The sequence below is a fragment of the Harpia harpyja genome, chromosome 3 (genome assembly GCF_026419915.1).
Source record: "Harpia harpyja isolate bHarHar1 chromosome 3, bHarHar1 primary haplotype, whole genome shotgun sequence".
Classification (NCBI taxonomy): Eukaryota; Metazoa; Chordata; class Aves; order Accipitriformes; family Accipitridae; genus Harpia; species Harpia harpyja.
The window spans coordinates 19,932,467-19,946,681 of NC_068942.1; the positions used below are offsets into that span (position 1 = coordinate 19,932,467).

Sequence of the window (14,215 nt, forward strand, 5' to 3'; positions counted from 1 at the left end):
CACCGGCCAGGCACCACCGCCCCCCCCCGGCGCCGCTCAGCCCCGGGCCCCGGCCCGGAAGCGGAAGCGGCCGCGGCCGCCGCGGTGCGCTGTGGGCCGGCGGCGGCTGAGGCGGAGCTGGGTCTGAATGAAGGCGCCGCGGGCGAGGGGCCGCCGGCGCCGCTGAGCGCCCCGGGGCCGCGCCCGCCCCGCACCCCGCGCCCCCTCCCTCCCCTTTCCCCCCCCACTCCCCGCCGGCGGGCAGCGGCCGCCCGGGCCCCGCCATGTCCTACAACAAGATCCCGCCGCGCTGGCTCCACTGCCCCAGGAGGGGGCAGCCCGTGGCAGGTGAGCGCCTGGTCCGGCCCGGCCCGGCCCGGTCCTGCCCTGCCCCGCGGCGGCAGCGGGGACGGCCCCCTCCCCTCCCCTGCGCTCCCCTGCGCTCCCCTGGCCGCCGGTCCCGGCCCACCCCCCCTCCGCTCCTCCTCAGCGCCGTGGGGTGGGCGGGGGCCTCCTCGGGGCCGCCGCGGCCCCTCGCCCTCCGGCCCGGCCGGGGCTCTTTGTCCCGCGGCCCTTCCCGCCCCCCCCGAGCTCTCTGGGCCCGGTGTTCGTCCCGGAGCTGACTTGCCGTAGGGCGATTGTTTTCCCTGAAGCCTGGCCCGCAGCGGGGCTTTGCTTTCAGCGCGGGGGCTCCCCCGCCCGCCCTTCGGCAGGTACAGGCCCCTTCCTGCTCTTGGGAGCCTTCATGCTGGGTTCTCGCTTCGCACCGGTTAGGTTTAGGACTGAAAACTTCCCGTCCGTCACGTCTGATGAGAGAGACGGCGGCTGGACGTGCAGAAGCTGCTGTACTGGAGCATACCTCAGCCCTGACGAGTCCCTTGTGCTGCCTCTTCCTTGTTTTTTTTCTTTTTTTTTCCCTGAAGGCTCTGGTGTTTATTATCAGTGTTGATCTGGGCCGACTGATGGTGATCTGTCAGTCACTGGTGTGTTCCTAAGCTGTTTAGCTGGAGGATGAGTTCAAGTGTTGTACTCCGAAGTTTCATGTGTATTTCAGGTTTCGTCAGTGATTGCTGTCATCTTGGATGCTCTTACCCGTAACATGCTGTCTGTCTCGATTGTTGCTAGGTATCTAGCCTTGCTGGCATCTAGTGGCAGCGAATTAGGTATCATGTAAACACATGCTTCTTGATTGTGAGTTAACTACCATACTGACCTCAGATGCATGTTTCCCCTGCTGCCTGGTATGAGATAGAGGAAACAAACTTTGCTCTTTGCAGTTTTCTCAAGTTCTTCTTTCCCTTATAAGGTAAGCTAAGGTAAGCAATTCCAACCCCCAGGCTTTTTTTCCCCAGTATTTTCTAGTTTTCACTCCTTTCATCTTCCTTTCTGTGATAATTTAAAGGTGTTTTTTCAAAATAGAGCACTTGCTGCTCAGCATGCTATTCTAGATGGCACTGTGCCATGATTTGCTTAGTAGTTACAACTCCTGCGTTTTATATCCCACGTTTCCACATTGTCTTACGTTTTTTTGGCGGCAGTTGGTTGTGGAACTGAAGACACTGATGACTGTTTACAGGTTTATTTAGAACCTGGTGAGACATCTCAGTAGGCTTAGTCTTCCCATCAGTATGCGTTTTTTGGCATTTATCAGTATTTAATTTCAGTTGTTCATTTCGTGGGTTACTGCTTTCCCTCAAGTTCCTTATATTTCTCTGAACTTGACTCAATTAAATAACAGCATTGTATTGCTCATCTCCATTATCTCTTTTTCCTGATTGCTGGCAAATGCATTGCTTTATATTTAATAAGAGATTTGATAGCCTAAGTAGTTAGTCTTTGACCATGACAAAAGTAGACTAATGACGCTTCATTCTTTGTTTTTCTTCTCAGCAAGTTCTTGATCTCTAGAAGTTGTCGCTTTGTGTTTGTTTGTCTTTTAAGCCGTGGCTTCTCAAAAATAGCAATATAGAGTAGGCAAGAATGCAGGTCATCAGCATGTCATCTGCTGTGCCATCACTGCGTGTGTGTTTGTTTATTCAGTAACTGCAAGGTAATTCTTTTCCATTCTGTGCGATCATGCACAAGAAGTTACTGCACAAAAAAAAAAAAGGAAAGTGTGTGGTTCATTTCTTTGCCTGCTTTATCTTAATGTATTATTACATTAGTTCACCTGATTTTTAGTTTTTTAGTGTGTACAACTTACCAAAAGTCATAGTACGCCATCAGGCTTCTCTCCTTTTTTGCTGTTTTACATTCAAAGACATCTAACAGTTTTATTGAGAGATAATTTTTAGTGTATTGATGTTGGCACTGTCTCCGAGATGTATTATATTCTAGTTTTTATTAGCATTTCAGTCAAATTTCTAAGCATCTGTGCATAACTTTATTCCCATCTGATAGTGTAATAGTAGTAATGTCGCTGAACAAGGTTTGCCTGGCTTCTGTCGACCAATATTCATCAAGTGTTTGGTCATGACCCTCTTTTCTTATGGTTGTGGCATCTAGAATTTCTAGGTGACCTCAAATACAAGTACTAACGAGGCCTGGAGCTCTTCTGTTGGTGAGATTGGCTTCATTCAGGTTAACAGTAGCCTTCATTCTGAACAAGGTGCATTGATCTACGTCTCCCATTATTTTCCAGTTTACTTCTTTAAATATTGGTGGTTTTCTGCCACTTTCTGGTTCTGGCGGTTCTTCAGGATGGCACATTTTCACATTTATTGCATTGTGGTAACACCTCAGTCATGTACTTGATGAAAAGAGCTTTCTCTGAACTCTTAGATCTGAAGTGATGAGGTTGCTTCAGCCTTACTGCCTTGGTATCGCCATCTGTGCAGGTACCTACTTTTTATAACCACCGAAAACCCAGTCTGTTTTGGTTTTGCCATGGAAAGTGCTAGCAAGATACTGAAGAAAAGACATGAGAAGTGTATTCCAGTGTCTTTCAGTCTCCTTCTGTTGATCCATGTCAGTTAATCCAGTTCTAGACATACCATGCAGTTCTAGCATGCAGAACAGTGAGATATTATTAAAAACATCCATATTGCCTATGGTTATAGAGATAGCACCTTAAAGAGAAGAGCAGTGCCCCTGGTTCAGGAAGTTGCTCAGCTATAGCTTGTTGTAGTTGGGGAGAATAATCTGATGATGGATTGTCATTGTCATTGTTTTACACTCTTTCCTAGGCAACTGTCATTGACCTGTTTTGGTGATGAGATACTAGGTGAAATGGATGCTTTGACCCAGCATAGTTGTTCTTGAAACAGAAGACTTACTTTTTAGGGTGTTGGTTTTTTTTTTTTTTTAATTGTGGATTTTACTATTTCATTTTGTTCAAATTTCCCTTTCTTAACCTTGGTCACTTTTCACAGTCTAGCCTTCCTAATCAATGCTCAGTCTAAACATACCATGGTCATACACAGTTAGTGGCTACTGTTACTTACTGAGTTGATAGCTTCATGTCACAGAAAATTAGACTAAATTAAGGGTAACTTTTCCACTGGTATGCTGTAGAATTTTGAGATAAAAAATGTGCCAAAATTAGAGCATGTATATGTAGGAAGTGTGACGTCTTATGTTGTTCAATTTTATTTCTCTCAGATTTATCCACTTGATGTCTATGCTCTGACATACTGGGTTCTTATTTTTAGAATTTTTACGTATTTTTCAGCCTAAGGAAATGCTATCTGTTATACAGGTAACTAATTTGGAAAATGGTTTTTAATACCCACTTTCTGAAACTATTTGACAAATTTGAACTTAATTGTGGAAGTCAAGTGTCAAGGTTCCAGTAACATTTTGAAGTTAATTTGAAAATACGATTGAGGAGTTCCAATTATTATCCTATTCTAGTTTAGATACACTAATGACTTGGGATGCTTTGATGCCCATGTAAAATATCACCTTGTTACTGTCAGATCATCTAGTTCAACATAAAGAATTGATTATTTAATCTTCAAATACTTATGCATGGAGACTTGAGTTGCAATCAGTTTTTACTACATGACTTCTTCAGCATAAGATGTAGGGCAAAACGCTTGCAGAGATTGTAGCTACTGCTTCATTTATACTCGTGCATATTACTCAGAGAAGTTAGAAATCTTTCTTAGAATTAAAGCTTAGATTTTCTGTAGCTTAATGACACTTGCCTGAAAGGGACTTACATGCACACGGGGAAGGATTTTCAAGCTTCTGTACAAAGACCAAATAGCAAATTTGCCAGGTAGGGCAATTTGGTTTTCTGTTGTAAGAGGAACACAATATGAGATCGCATTCAAGATCTTTAATACATGTGTAGCAGTCACAATTTAGAAAAAAACAAGAGTGTAAACTAGGACGATAGTGCTTACTGCGTAGGTATAATGTGAAATTATATTGCAGAGAAATGTAATTTATTAAAAAAAACCAAAACAAAACCCAAAGGGGAAAAAAAAAAAACCCCACAAACCACACAAGATCCCAGAGCCATTGTTTTCATAATCTGATTACAAAATTTTCCTAAATTGGAACCAAATTACATGAATTCAGCTGCTCTCTTCTAACCTTGGCAGGCAGCTTGTTTGCTGCCATATAAGCTCTGTTTCTCAATGATACCACCAAACTGGAATTTGTAGAAGTTGGGCACCTAAATACTTCCAAAGATCTGGATTTGATCTTTGGAAGTGATAGTAAATGGGCTCTGTTAAACTACTCATCACTTCCACAGCTGTGTAAAGGTGTTCAAATGCTGCAGCGGATGCTGACTAGACTACTTTGTCTGTCTTTTCTTGGTGATGAACAGGAATGTATTATGGTTGCTCAGGAGGAAATCAGAGTGAAAATCAGACACTAAATCAAGGTCCACTACTGAGAAGAGAATGAACATGTTCGTTCTCTGTTCTAGAAGATGGAGAACAGGAGAGTCTTCAGTGCGATTGTACCGTCTCTAATCGGCTGCTAGAGGAAACGATCTTAACCTCCAGGCACCGTTTTCCAACTCTACTCTCTTTTCCCAGCTTCTTGTAAAGGATGGTAGTTTTTTATGTATCCATTTTGTCAGTCGAGCTTCTTTTCTTGAATGCCTTGGCTAAAAAAAGTTCAGTTACTTTCTTCATGTTCTGTAATGGATGAATGGATGTATTAGGATAGGCGTGGCAAATGGCAAAGTTAAAAATTTTCAAGCATGCTTGGTGTTTTGCAAAACTTACAGTGATGATAGATTTTTGCATTAAAATAATCCAAAATTAGGATTTGCCTAATCGGTCTGTACAGAGGAAGATTACAAGTTAATGTGGAAGGGTTAATAGTGAGCGAGAGAAGCTGAATGATAGTGTTGAAGGTGACAAGGAACACAAAGAAGCAAGAAAATTAAAGTAGATGGATCAAGAAATGGGGAAATGGAGGGGAGGTAGCCAACCCAACAGCCATGACCAGGGAGGAGGATGTATAACTGGTGGAATGAAAAGGCAAAGGGAAGTAAAGTGAAGTTAGGAGTTTTTCTAATGGTCAGATAAGTTGAAGTGACTATAAATTTATTACTGTTTAATGTGTATGTTGACTATATGACTGAATAACTCTCCTTTTAGCTGTAAAGTTTGGAATGGTCTCAGACAAGTGTAACAGTGAGGGTGTTTCTCATGTTGATTAATGTCAAACCTGAGCTTACAAGTTGCGTAAAGCTTCTCAGTTTCCATAACTATCTGTCTTCTGTGGTTTATAATGTCTCTTTCCTAGAAGTTAAATGCTTATTTCAGACTATATAAGATGTTTTGATAGAAGTTAAGGCTACAAAGAACTCTGCAAACTTTGATTTATTGTATAGAGAAACCTCTCAGCAGCATTCATTTAATAAAAATGGTATGCATTTTTCTATTTTTACAAAGATTAGTGAGCTTCTCTCTCAAAACTTGATTTCTAGCTGAATACAATGGGTGTTTTAGTGTCTCTTCATTCCATGTGGTTTTGTTTTGCTGAAAACAAGACTATTTTGTTTCTTTTATTATGAGGAAATGTTCTGTCTTGATGAGAAAGCAGTATTTTCATGAGTAGTTTAGAAGAATTTTTTAGGATTAGTGCTGGGTGTGCTGATTCACTTGAGGATCTGAAACTGAACATTTAAATACTGCGTAAAGACTAGTGGCTTGTGGCTGTTACTCTACATTACACAGCTGAACAGATGCATCAGACAGTTTAAGGAATAGCATAGAAAGGTGTTACGTTTTCCCTTAGTTCAAAATATCTTGTGGGTATTTGTGTTTCTAAATAGGAAAAGCTTTTTAGAAGTTACTGAAGTTAAAAAAAAAAAGTAATCATGTATAGAATGAACTGGTTTTTTTTTCCCCCTCTAGGAAATAGGTAAGTTAAGTGCTATTAGAAGCATCTTAGAAATATAATTCGTCAACATCAGGATCTAGCAGCACTTTTTTTCCTGGAAGATTTATGTCTGGTGCTCTAATTTGGAGTTCTTCCTGCATTGAAAAAAACATTTCTGCTATACAACTACATGGTTGCATTTCCTTTGGTTTTAGAAGGGCTATCTTTTTAACAGCATGGGAACAGTTTTATTTAAAAAAAAAGGGAGAAAAGTTCTGGGGCACTAATTTTTTTTCTATTTTCTTGGGGGAGGGTTTATTTGATTGGTCTTGGGATATAATTCATTTACATATTTTCAGAGCTATTTGGAAATGCTGAGGTTCTCCCAGTTTTACTCCCTGCCTGTATCATTAACCTTGGTGTGGCTGGGCAGATACGCCAGGTCTATTTCTTACTGTCGCTTTGCATTCGTTTTCCACAACTAACTGTGGTGCAGGGTCCCAGGTGCGTGTGGGAGGTGTGCTGCTTCCCACGCAGACGTGGTGGCGGTGACCTGGGCTCTAGGTTTTTCTCTGTTTAGAAGCGCAGGAAGAGCTGTTGGGTCAGTACATGCTGCTCAAATACCTGTTCCTGCTGCACTTGGAGGGAAAGGCTTGCCTGTAGCTTGCTGGGGTTCAGAAACAGCGAGCTAGAGATCTCTAATGAGATTATTTCAGATATTCTGTGGTGGATGTGATGGATGAAAAATAAAATAAATACTAAAAAAAATTTTGGGTTTCTAGGGAGTGATGGATGTAGTCCAGGAAGTACTAATTCTGGTCAAGTGTTTGTTGTGGTTTTGTAACTTCCCCGATGTCTGAATAGCACATAGGTGTTGTGTTTTGGAGGGAAGGTTGACACTGCTGCAGAACTCTTCCAACAAGCCTTAAGGAGCACGTCAGCAGGATCTGTTGTGCGTAGGTGTTCTGGATCAAATGCAATTTTTTTGCAGTGATCTTTACGGTGTTTTATGTTTGCAGGTAGTCAGAGCTGATATTTACATGGCCGGGTAACAAACTGTCATTTAAAATGCTATTTTCATGTTTTTAACTGTACCGAGTTTAAATTTTCTCTATTCTCTTGTGCACTATGACTTGGCAGCTTAAACCACATTAAAAGCTAGCTAAAAATGTTAAATTACTTTGTTTTAGATAAGCTGACCTGACCTGTATTTCCTTTAAACTTCTAAACTTACTTGTGAATTCTGAGAACTCACAACTAAAGAATATTCCAATTCAACTGTTGCTGATGCTTTTCCTGTGATTATTTTTCATTGAAGGTGAACCTCTAAATCTGCTCAGCATGTTGCTTTGAAATTGCTAAGTTCTAAGTGTACATATACACGAGTATATGTAAAATACTGCAAATTTGATTATCTTTCATAGGGAAGTTTTTACCTTTGAAGACAATGTTAGGACCAAGATATGATGAACAGGTTGCTGAAGAAAATCGTTTTCACCCGAGTATGTTATCCAACTACTTAAAGAGTCTGAAGGTAAAGTTAAATTTTCTAGTAGTTGAAACATTACTTTCATTGTTAATGTTTATTCAAATGTTACTTTTCAGATTTAAGAAAAAAGTGGTTAGTGGCTTCCTTTGAGACATCTGTACAGAAAAGTTATTTTTTTGTTTACATTTTCAGGCTTTCTCTGCAACTCCTAAATTTCCAAAAGTACTTTCTTATAGGCAAGAATTGTGCAAAGTCCGCCACCTCATTCACTGTATTAGCAGCAAGAATCTCACTCTTCTCTGTTATTACTGTTGCGTCTTGGAGAGATGTCATCATAAAAATTCAGATAGTCGATGAGTTTGTAGTTTTACAAATGTCTCTTGTGTATGGATATGTTAAGTTGCAATTTCGTTTATAGGAGTGAAAGCATTTAAAAGTGAAAGGAGAATTTCATAGAACTCTTCTGTAGTTTCAATGCATAATTTTCTTCTTTTGATGCATAGAATGCTTTATGGTATCTAACTAGTCATACCCAAGTATGGAAGAAAACAATTTACGGATTTTATCCCGTAACTTCTTAGTGAAAAAAAATGCATTAAATAGAAAAAAATTTTAGGAGGATGGACTGGGACCCAGGAAGGTGGGTGGATGCCTTTATCATTGGGTTACAGAGTTGTGTTTCTGGCTTATTTTTTCATTCTCTGTTTCACCCATTTCTGTCTGTCCATTTCAACTTGCATGTTGTTCTGCACTGTAGCACAGCTTTGACAATAAAGGTGGGGAACAGGACTTTTCCCGCCTTTCATGTAGGTCTGTGAAGTGTTGTGCCCAGTCCAGTGCATCTGGAGATGTGGGAAATGGGATTTTGAACCTCCTAGGCAAAGGCAGGCCTACAAACTAATTCTTTTAATCTGTTTATTAAACTGTTATATAAAAGGTTAGCACCACTTTTTTTGTTTTTGACTGTTCCATGAAACTAATTATGCTAGTGATATTGTTTCTGTGTTTTTTTTGTTTTTGCTGTTGATCTAAGTTAAATTAATTCTGAGTTTGTTTAACAATATCAGAGCTTAAACATCAGAAGAGTCAGGTGACTAAAATATGGGAATCTTCATTTTATGAATCTTATTTAGGCTTAGGTATGAACTAGATGGTGAGCTACTCAGTGTAGCAGTGATAGAAGTACCTGTGGGCTAATGTGATAAGAAGGTACTCTCAGTGAGGCATATGTGCCTGTTCTCAGGTGCTTGAATTGGTAGGATTTTTCTTGTTTGAATTCTTGGATCTATGCATCTAAATTCTACTTGAGTTCCTCTTTTATGCATTATGTTGGTTTTGACTCTGACCGGCTTTAATGGGCATACCTAGAAATTTTCCAAAACCAATCTTATTCATGGTTTACAGTAATTTAAAATTCTGCATATATTTTGAAGTTAGAGAACTTCAGAGACTTACTCAGAATTTCTGACTATTTGCTTGTTAGTGGTTTGTCACCAAAAAAGAAATCAAGGTGAGCCTTCATAGCCTTTCCACTAGGCACATCAGTCAGTTCTGTTGCAATGCTACAAATTCGTAATGTCTTGAGTAACACCAGATGATTAGAATCTGATAGTACACTTACTAGCAAGACGATCCCCACTTACATTTCGGTAATTTTGGTTAACAAGCAGAACACATAATTTCTCTCAAACTCCCTGCTCTCATCATATCTATTATATTGTCTTGAACCCTGATATTGTTGCTAAATGTTTCCTATTTGAAAACACAGTTTTTTATTTGCCAAGATATGCAGTGGATCACTGAAGTGCTATATTTGTAGAACAGCAGTTTACCAACAATCTGGCAATGAGATGAACGTGCAATTGAGGAGAACTTGGATTTTCCCAAGGCAAAAGTACCTCACAGTGCATGGTTCTAATCATTTTACTGCAGTGTGTTTTACTGCTAATACTTTGCAGAATGAATCACTTCTGAAACCTCGTTATTACTTAAGTCCATATAATTTATCTCCCAAATAAGAGACTTCAGCAGAAACTTTTACATCTGGATTTTGGTAATAGTAAGATATTGCTGCTACCACAGGTTTTTGAAGGTACCAGTTCAGCGTTTAAGACAATATCTGTCTGGGAGGAACTTTCTTGAACAAAATTCCTGTGTGATTCCTTTTTCTCATGGAGCTGGTTGCTGAAAATCTGGATGGTAGAAACTGATGTGATAGGGGATAGCAACCCCATTTTTCTGATTGCCAATACTGACATAGTATCTTAATGGTCTCATAAAAAAAATTTGCAGGAGCAATTGGTGACTGTGAATAATTTTATTTTTTTTGTTTCTTTCTTGAGTAGGTAGGTTAGTACTGTTTATGCTTTATAAAAGGCAGTTTTATTTCTGTTACGAAGAACTAGGACATCAGTTAACTCAAAAGAATGTTTGGGCAATTAGCATGCTCAAGTTACAATATTCCTATTAGGAAAACTAGTTTTCAGCCACATTATTGTTTTCACAGATAAATTCAATCACTAATTTAAACTATTTTCCTCAAATAAGAAATGCAAGAAAAAAATCCTGGCACTCGAGAGAATTCAGTGTATTGTAGTATGCCCTCTCCCTTCTGGGGAGGAGGTTTTCAAGTTCCAGCTTCTAATGAGAAACTTCTGGGGTTATACAAGGGTAACCTAGCTAAGCCCATTTAATTGCACAGCAGCAGAAGAGCACATGCATAAGGCATTAATAGCTGGATATGTGAGAAAGTGAGGAGGAAGGCTTTTATAACTGTAGGAGGACATGGAGGGCCTGGCCACAATAAGTATGAGTAGAATGGAAGTGGTATGAAGATCTTGGTATTATTGTATGTAGAACATGAGCATTTCAAGCTATCGATGAGCTTTTTTTCCTTCTATCCAGTCATCTTTTACAATTAAAAGCAAGAAAAATAACTAGTTTCAATTGTGTTTCAATGTGGTGTCTAAGATTGTAGTGTTGTAACAGTCCTTGTAAGAAATAAATTTATGTTTTAGTGAGAAGTTGCTCAACAACTGAAAATTAGTCTTTCTTCCAAAGCTGTGTCATTCAATGGGTGTGGTGGACTGAAAGATGTGATTCATGCAAAACATTGGCTGGAAAAACATTTTTTCCAGTGGGTGACTATCTATTTTAGCTTAGATAGTCTTTAAAAAAATCAGCTTCTATCAAGAACTTTCTAGGAGCAAACTTAGGAGAGCATGACTGAGGGGATGACTGTAATGACTGGTGTCATGTCAGGGTTTCAAGCAGAGCAAAGCCCCTGCGTGATGAATGTACATGTATTAGAATCCGTTCTATAGGTGAGAATTGTCGTCGTCAGGACAAGCATAGTATAACCCCAGTTCAGTGACTGAAATGTTTCGATTCCTGTGGTACCAGTATTTTTTTGCATGGATTTTTGGAACATCGTAATTGTATACTTGATTATGTTACATAATCCCCTGGCTTTTTAAAAACTTCTTTATCTTCTTCTTTTGCCTTGCACTCTCTAAATTGTAGTGTGTTACATGCAGCTAATCCCATGAATTGAGAGCGCAAATGTTTATGCTTTCTGTAAAGCAAGGAAACTGCTTTCAGGCCTTATATGCTTTATATGCCCTACATGCTTTTATAGCTTTGGCTAAATTATATCAGATGCCTGTTTGGTTTACTGCTCCATGAAATGTGTGAGGAACAGTGTCACTTCACAAGATCTTCACTTATATATGATTGAAATGATTCGTAATAATGGCAAAGGAATAGCAGGCCAGAAATCCTAGAGTCCTGTAGTTCAGAATTTCTTCTCTAGTAGACACTTTGCTATATTTCATTCTCCTATTCAAATTAAATGCACCATCTCAAATGCTTGGTGACACTTTGGGTCTGAAGTACGTTGTAGTGTTCTCGTGGTTTAACCCCAGCCGGTAACTGAGCACCATGCAGCCGCTCACTCGCTTCCCCCCCACCCAGTGGGATAGGGCAGAGAATCGGGGGGAAAAAAAAAAGGTAAAACTCGTGGGTTGAGATAGGGACAGTTTAATAGAACAGAAAGGAAGAAAATAATAACAGTAAAAAATGACAATAATAATAATAATAATGAAAGAAATGAAATATACAAAAAAAGTGATGTACAATGCAATTGCTTACCACTCGCCAAAAGATGCCCAGTTAGTTCCCGAGCAGTGATGCCCCCAGGCCAGCTCCCCCCAGTTTATATACCGGGCATGACGTCACATGGTATGGAATACCCCTTTGGCCAGTTTGGGTCAGCTGCCCTGGCTTTGTCCCCTCGCAGCTTCTTGTGCCCCTCCAGCCTTCTTGCTGGCTGAGCATGAGAAGCTGAAAAATCCTTGACTTAGTATAAACACTACTTAGCAACAACTGAAAACATCAGTGTGTTATCAGCTTTCTTCTCGTACTGAATCAAGTGTTCTCATGGCTTCTACATGTCAGTCAGGAAACTGAAATCTGTGAGTGTGTTCAAAAGAGTAATTTCTAAAAGTTGAGAGAAAACCATGTGAGTATTCTTTGAGCTTAAAAGCTTTGCCATAAAATTAAATTTTTGTGCTTTCACACATCTCAGTGATAATTCTTCATTGTAGCAGGAGTTTGGGGAAGTTTGGAGGCTTCTGGTGGGAACATTTGAAGCTGCTGGTATTCGAGAACAGTGGGGTTGGGAATTGGCTTTGAGTTTTTAACACTAAAATGGAATGGTATCTCTCCTACTTTTGGATGGGAGGATGTGAAACTACGTTCTGCAAATCACTTGCATTTCTTCTTGCAGCTCTCCTTTAACAATTTGATATATTAAAGTGTTACCTTTTAATCTGTCTTCAGGCTATTATTAAAGGTTGTTTTCCTCACAGTTCTTTTTCCCTTTCTCCAGATTGTTAGATGATACAGTATTTTTTTCAAGAGTAATTCACATTTTGGAATGTCGTCTTTCTTACTAGACTGGAACTGAATGCAAAAACCTTTACTTTAAAATGATGTTTTCATTAAATCTTACTTTGAAAATATTTTTCCCCTTAGCTGAGGACATCTTGGAAGCGTTAACACCTAACCCCGTATTGTACATAAAAGAATAGGTTATCAAGCTGAGCTATGTAGAAGTTGGGGAGGAGGGTAGTTAGGCGGCCATTTATGTGGCTTCATAGTCTATAGCTCTCTGGTGAAAACACACCTGATTCTCATATCAGTCTTTTTTTGCCAACTCTAACCACACCGCTGATAGGATGCAGAACACAGAGGCAGATTCTTATGCTTCTTGGGGGTATGGCATGTTACTGGAAGATACTCTGTGGATTCCTGTACAATCACCTGGAAGTACTGGTCTGGGAATATGTCATTCTCTGAACAGTTATTTTGAACTGGTTTATGTCAGTGTCGTAGTGTTACGGACCTACAGTGTGTAGCACCTGGAAATTTTGTGTTGTCTTACCTGTGAATTAAGTAGTCTTTGAGATATTTGCTAAATACTGTTGAGAATGGAGGGGGAGGAAAGTAATCATTGAATTAATTGCCTTTTGTATACTTCCTACAGCATTAATCACTGGCTAGTATGCTGTCAGTCTGTATGTTTAACAGCTCGGTTGACACTAAATATTTGAAGTTTCGGGTGATGTAACATTGTTTTCAGGTGGACCCCTACTGAAGTAGCTTCTATTTCTGCAAAACACACTAATAAAAGGAAATAAAGCACTCTGAATACAATATACAAAGTTGAAGTAAACAAGGAGAAATTCAGAACTGATTTGGGTATTACACTACAAATGCTTAACACTGCTGATATAACATGATGCTTTTTAATATCTGATAAAGTATTAAGAAAGTATAGAAGTATTATAAAAGTATTATGAAAGTATATAATCAACACTTGGAATACCATGGATAACTACCTCTGTAGATAATTGGAAATCTGTCTTTGGGGTCTACTGAACCACATATCCATGTGAAGCAGCTGTTTCTGAACTGTATTCCAGTTATAATTGGAATTTATCTTTTCTGAATTGTCTGGAAGCAGTGTTTTAATTTGTAATTCTTCCAACTGCACTGCTAAATTATTGCCAGTCTGTTGACCTTAAGGTGGATAAAACCTGATCAAAATCCTGTTTATGAGTTTGTGCTGGAGTATTAAATATATTAAAGATGAAGTGTTCTTCTGTGTTTTTGCATACATAACATGCTTCAGTGTTAATGTATTTTTAAGTGCACTATTGATGTATCTTTAAAAAAGACAAAGCTATAGAACAAGAATTTTGCTAAACTACCATTCTTAAAATGCCTTTTAAAAAGACATCTGGTTTCATGGTGAGGATCCTACTTGAAAGCATGACATTCAGCATTTTGACCAAAAGCAATTACTTGCACTTATAAGGCAGGAAACCAGAAATACCTTCAGTACACAGGTGTGTTAGTGAGCTGGTTTTGCACAGTAATACTGGGAGGTTTATG

At 39.5% G+C, this 14,215-nt stretch overlaps 1 protein-coding gene across 1 annotated transcript in view; it reads left to right on the forward strand.

Moving 5' to 3' along the window:
* The first annotated feature begins 78 nt into the window (after window positions 1-78).
* Window positions 79-14,215, forward strand: part of RNGTT (RNA guanylyltransferase and 5'-phosphatase) — a 189,062-nt gene continuing 174,925 nt past the window's right edge. The window contains exons 1-2 of the mRNA XM_052781537.1: window positions 79-327; window positions 7,695-7,804. Of these exons, the coding sequence (XP_052637497.1) occupies window positions 264-327; window positions 7,695-7,804 (174 nt within the window). The 5' untranslated portion in view covers window positions 79-263. The remainder of the gene's footprint in view (window positions 328-7,694; window positions 7,805-14,215) is intronic.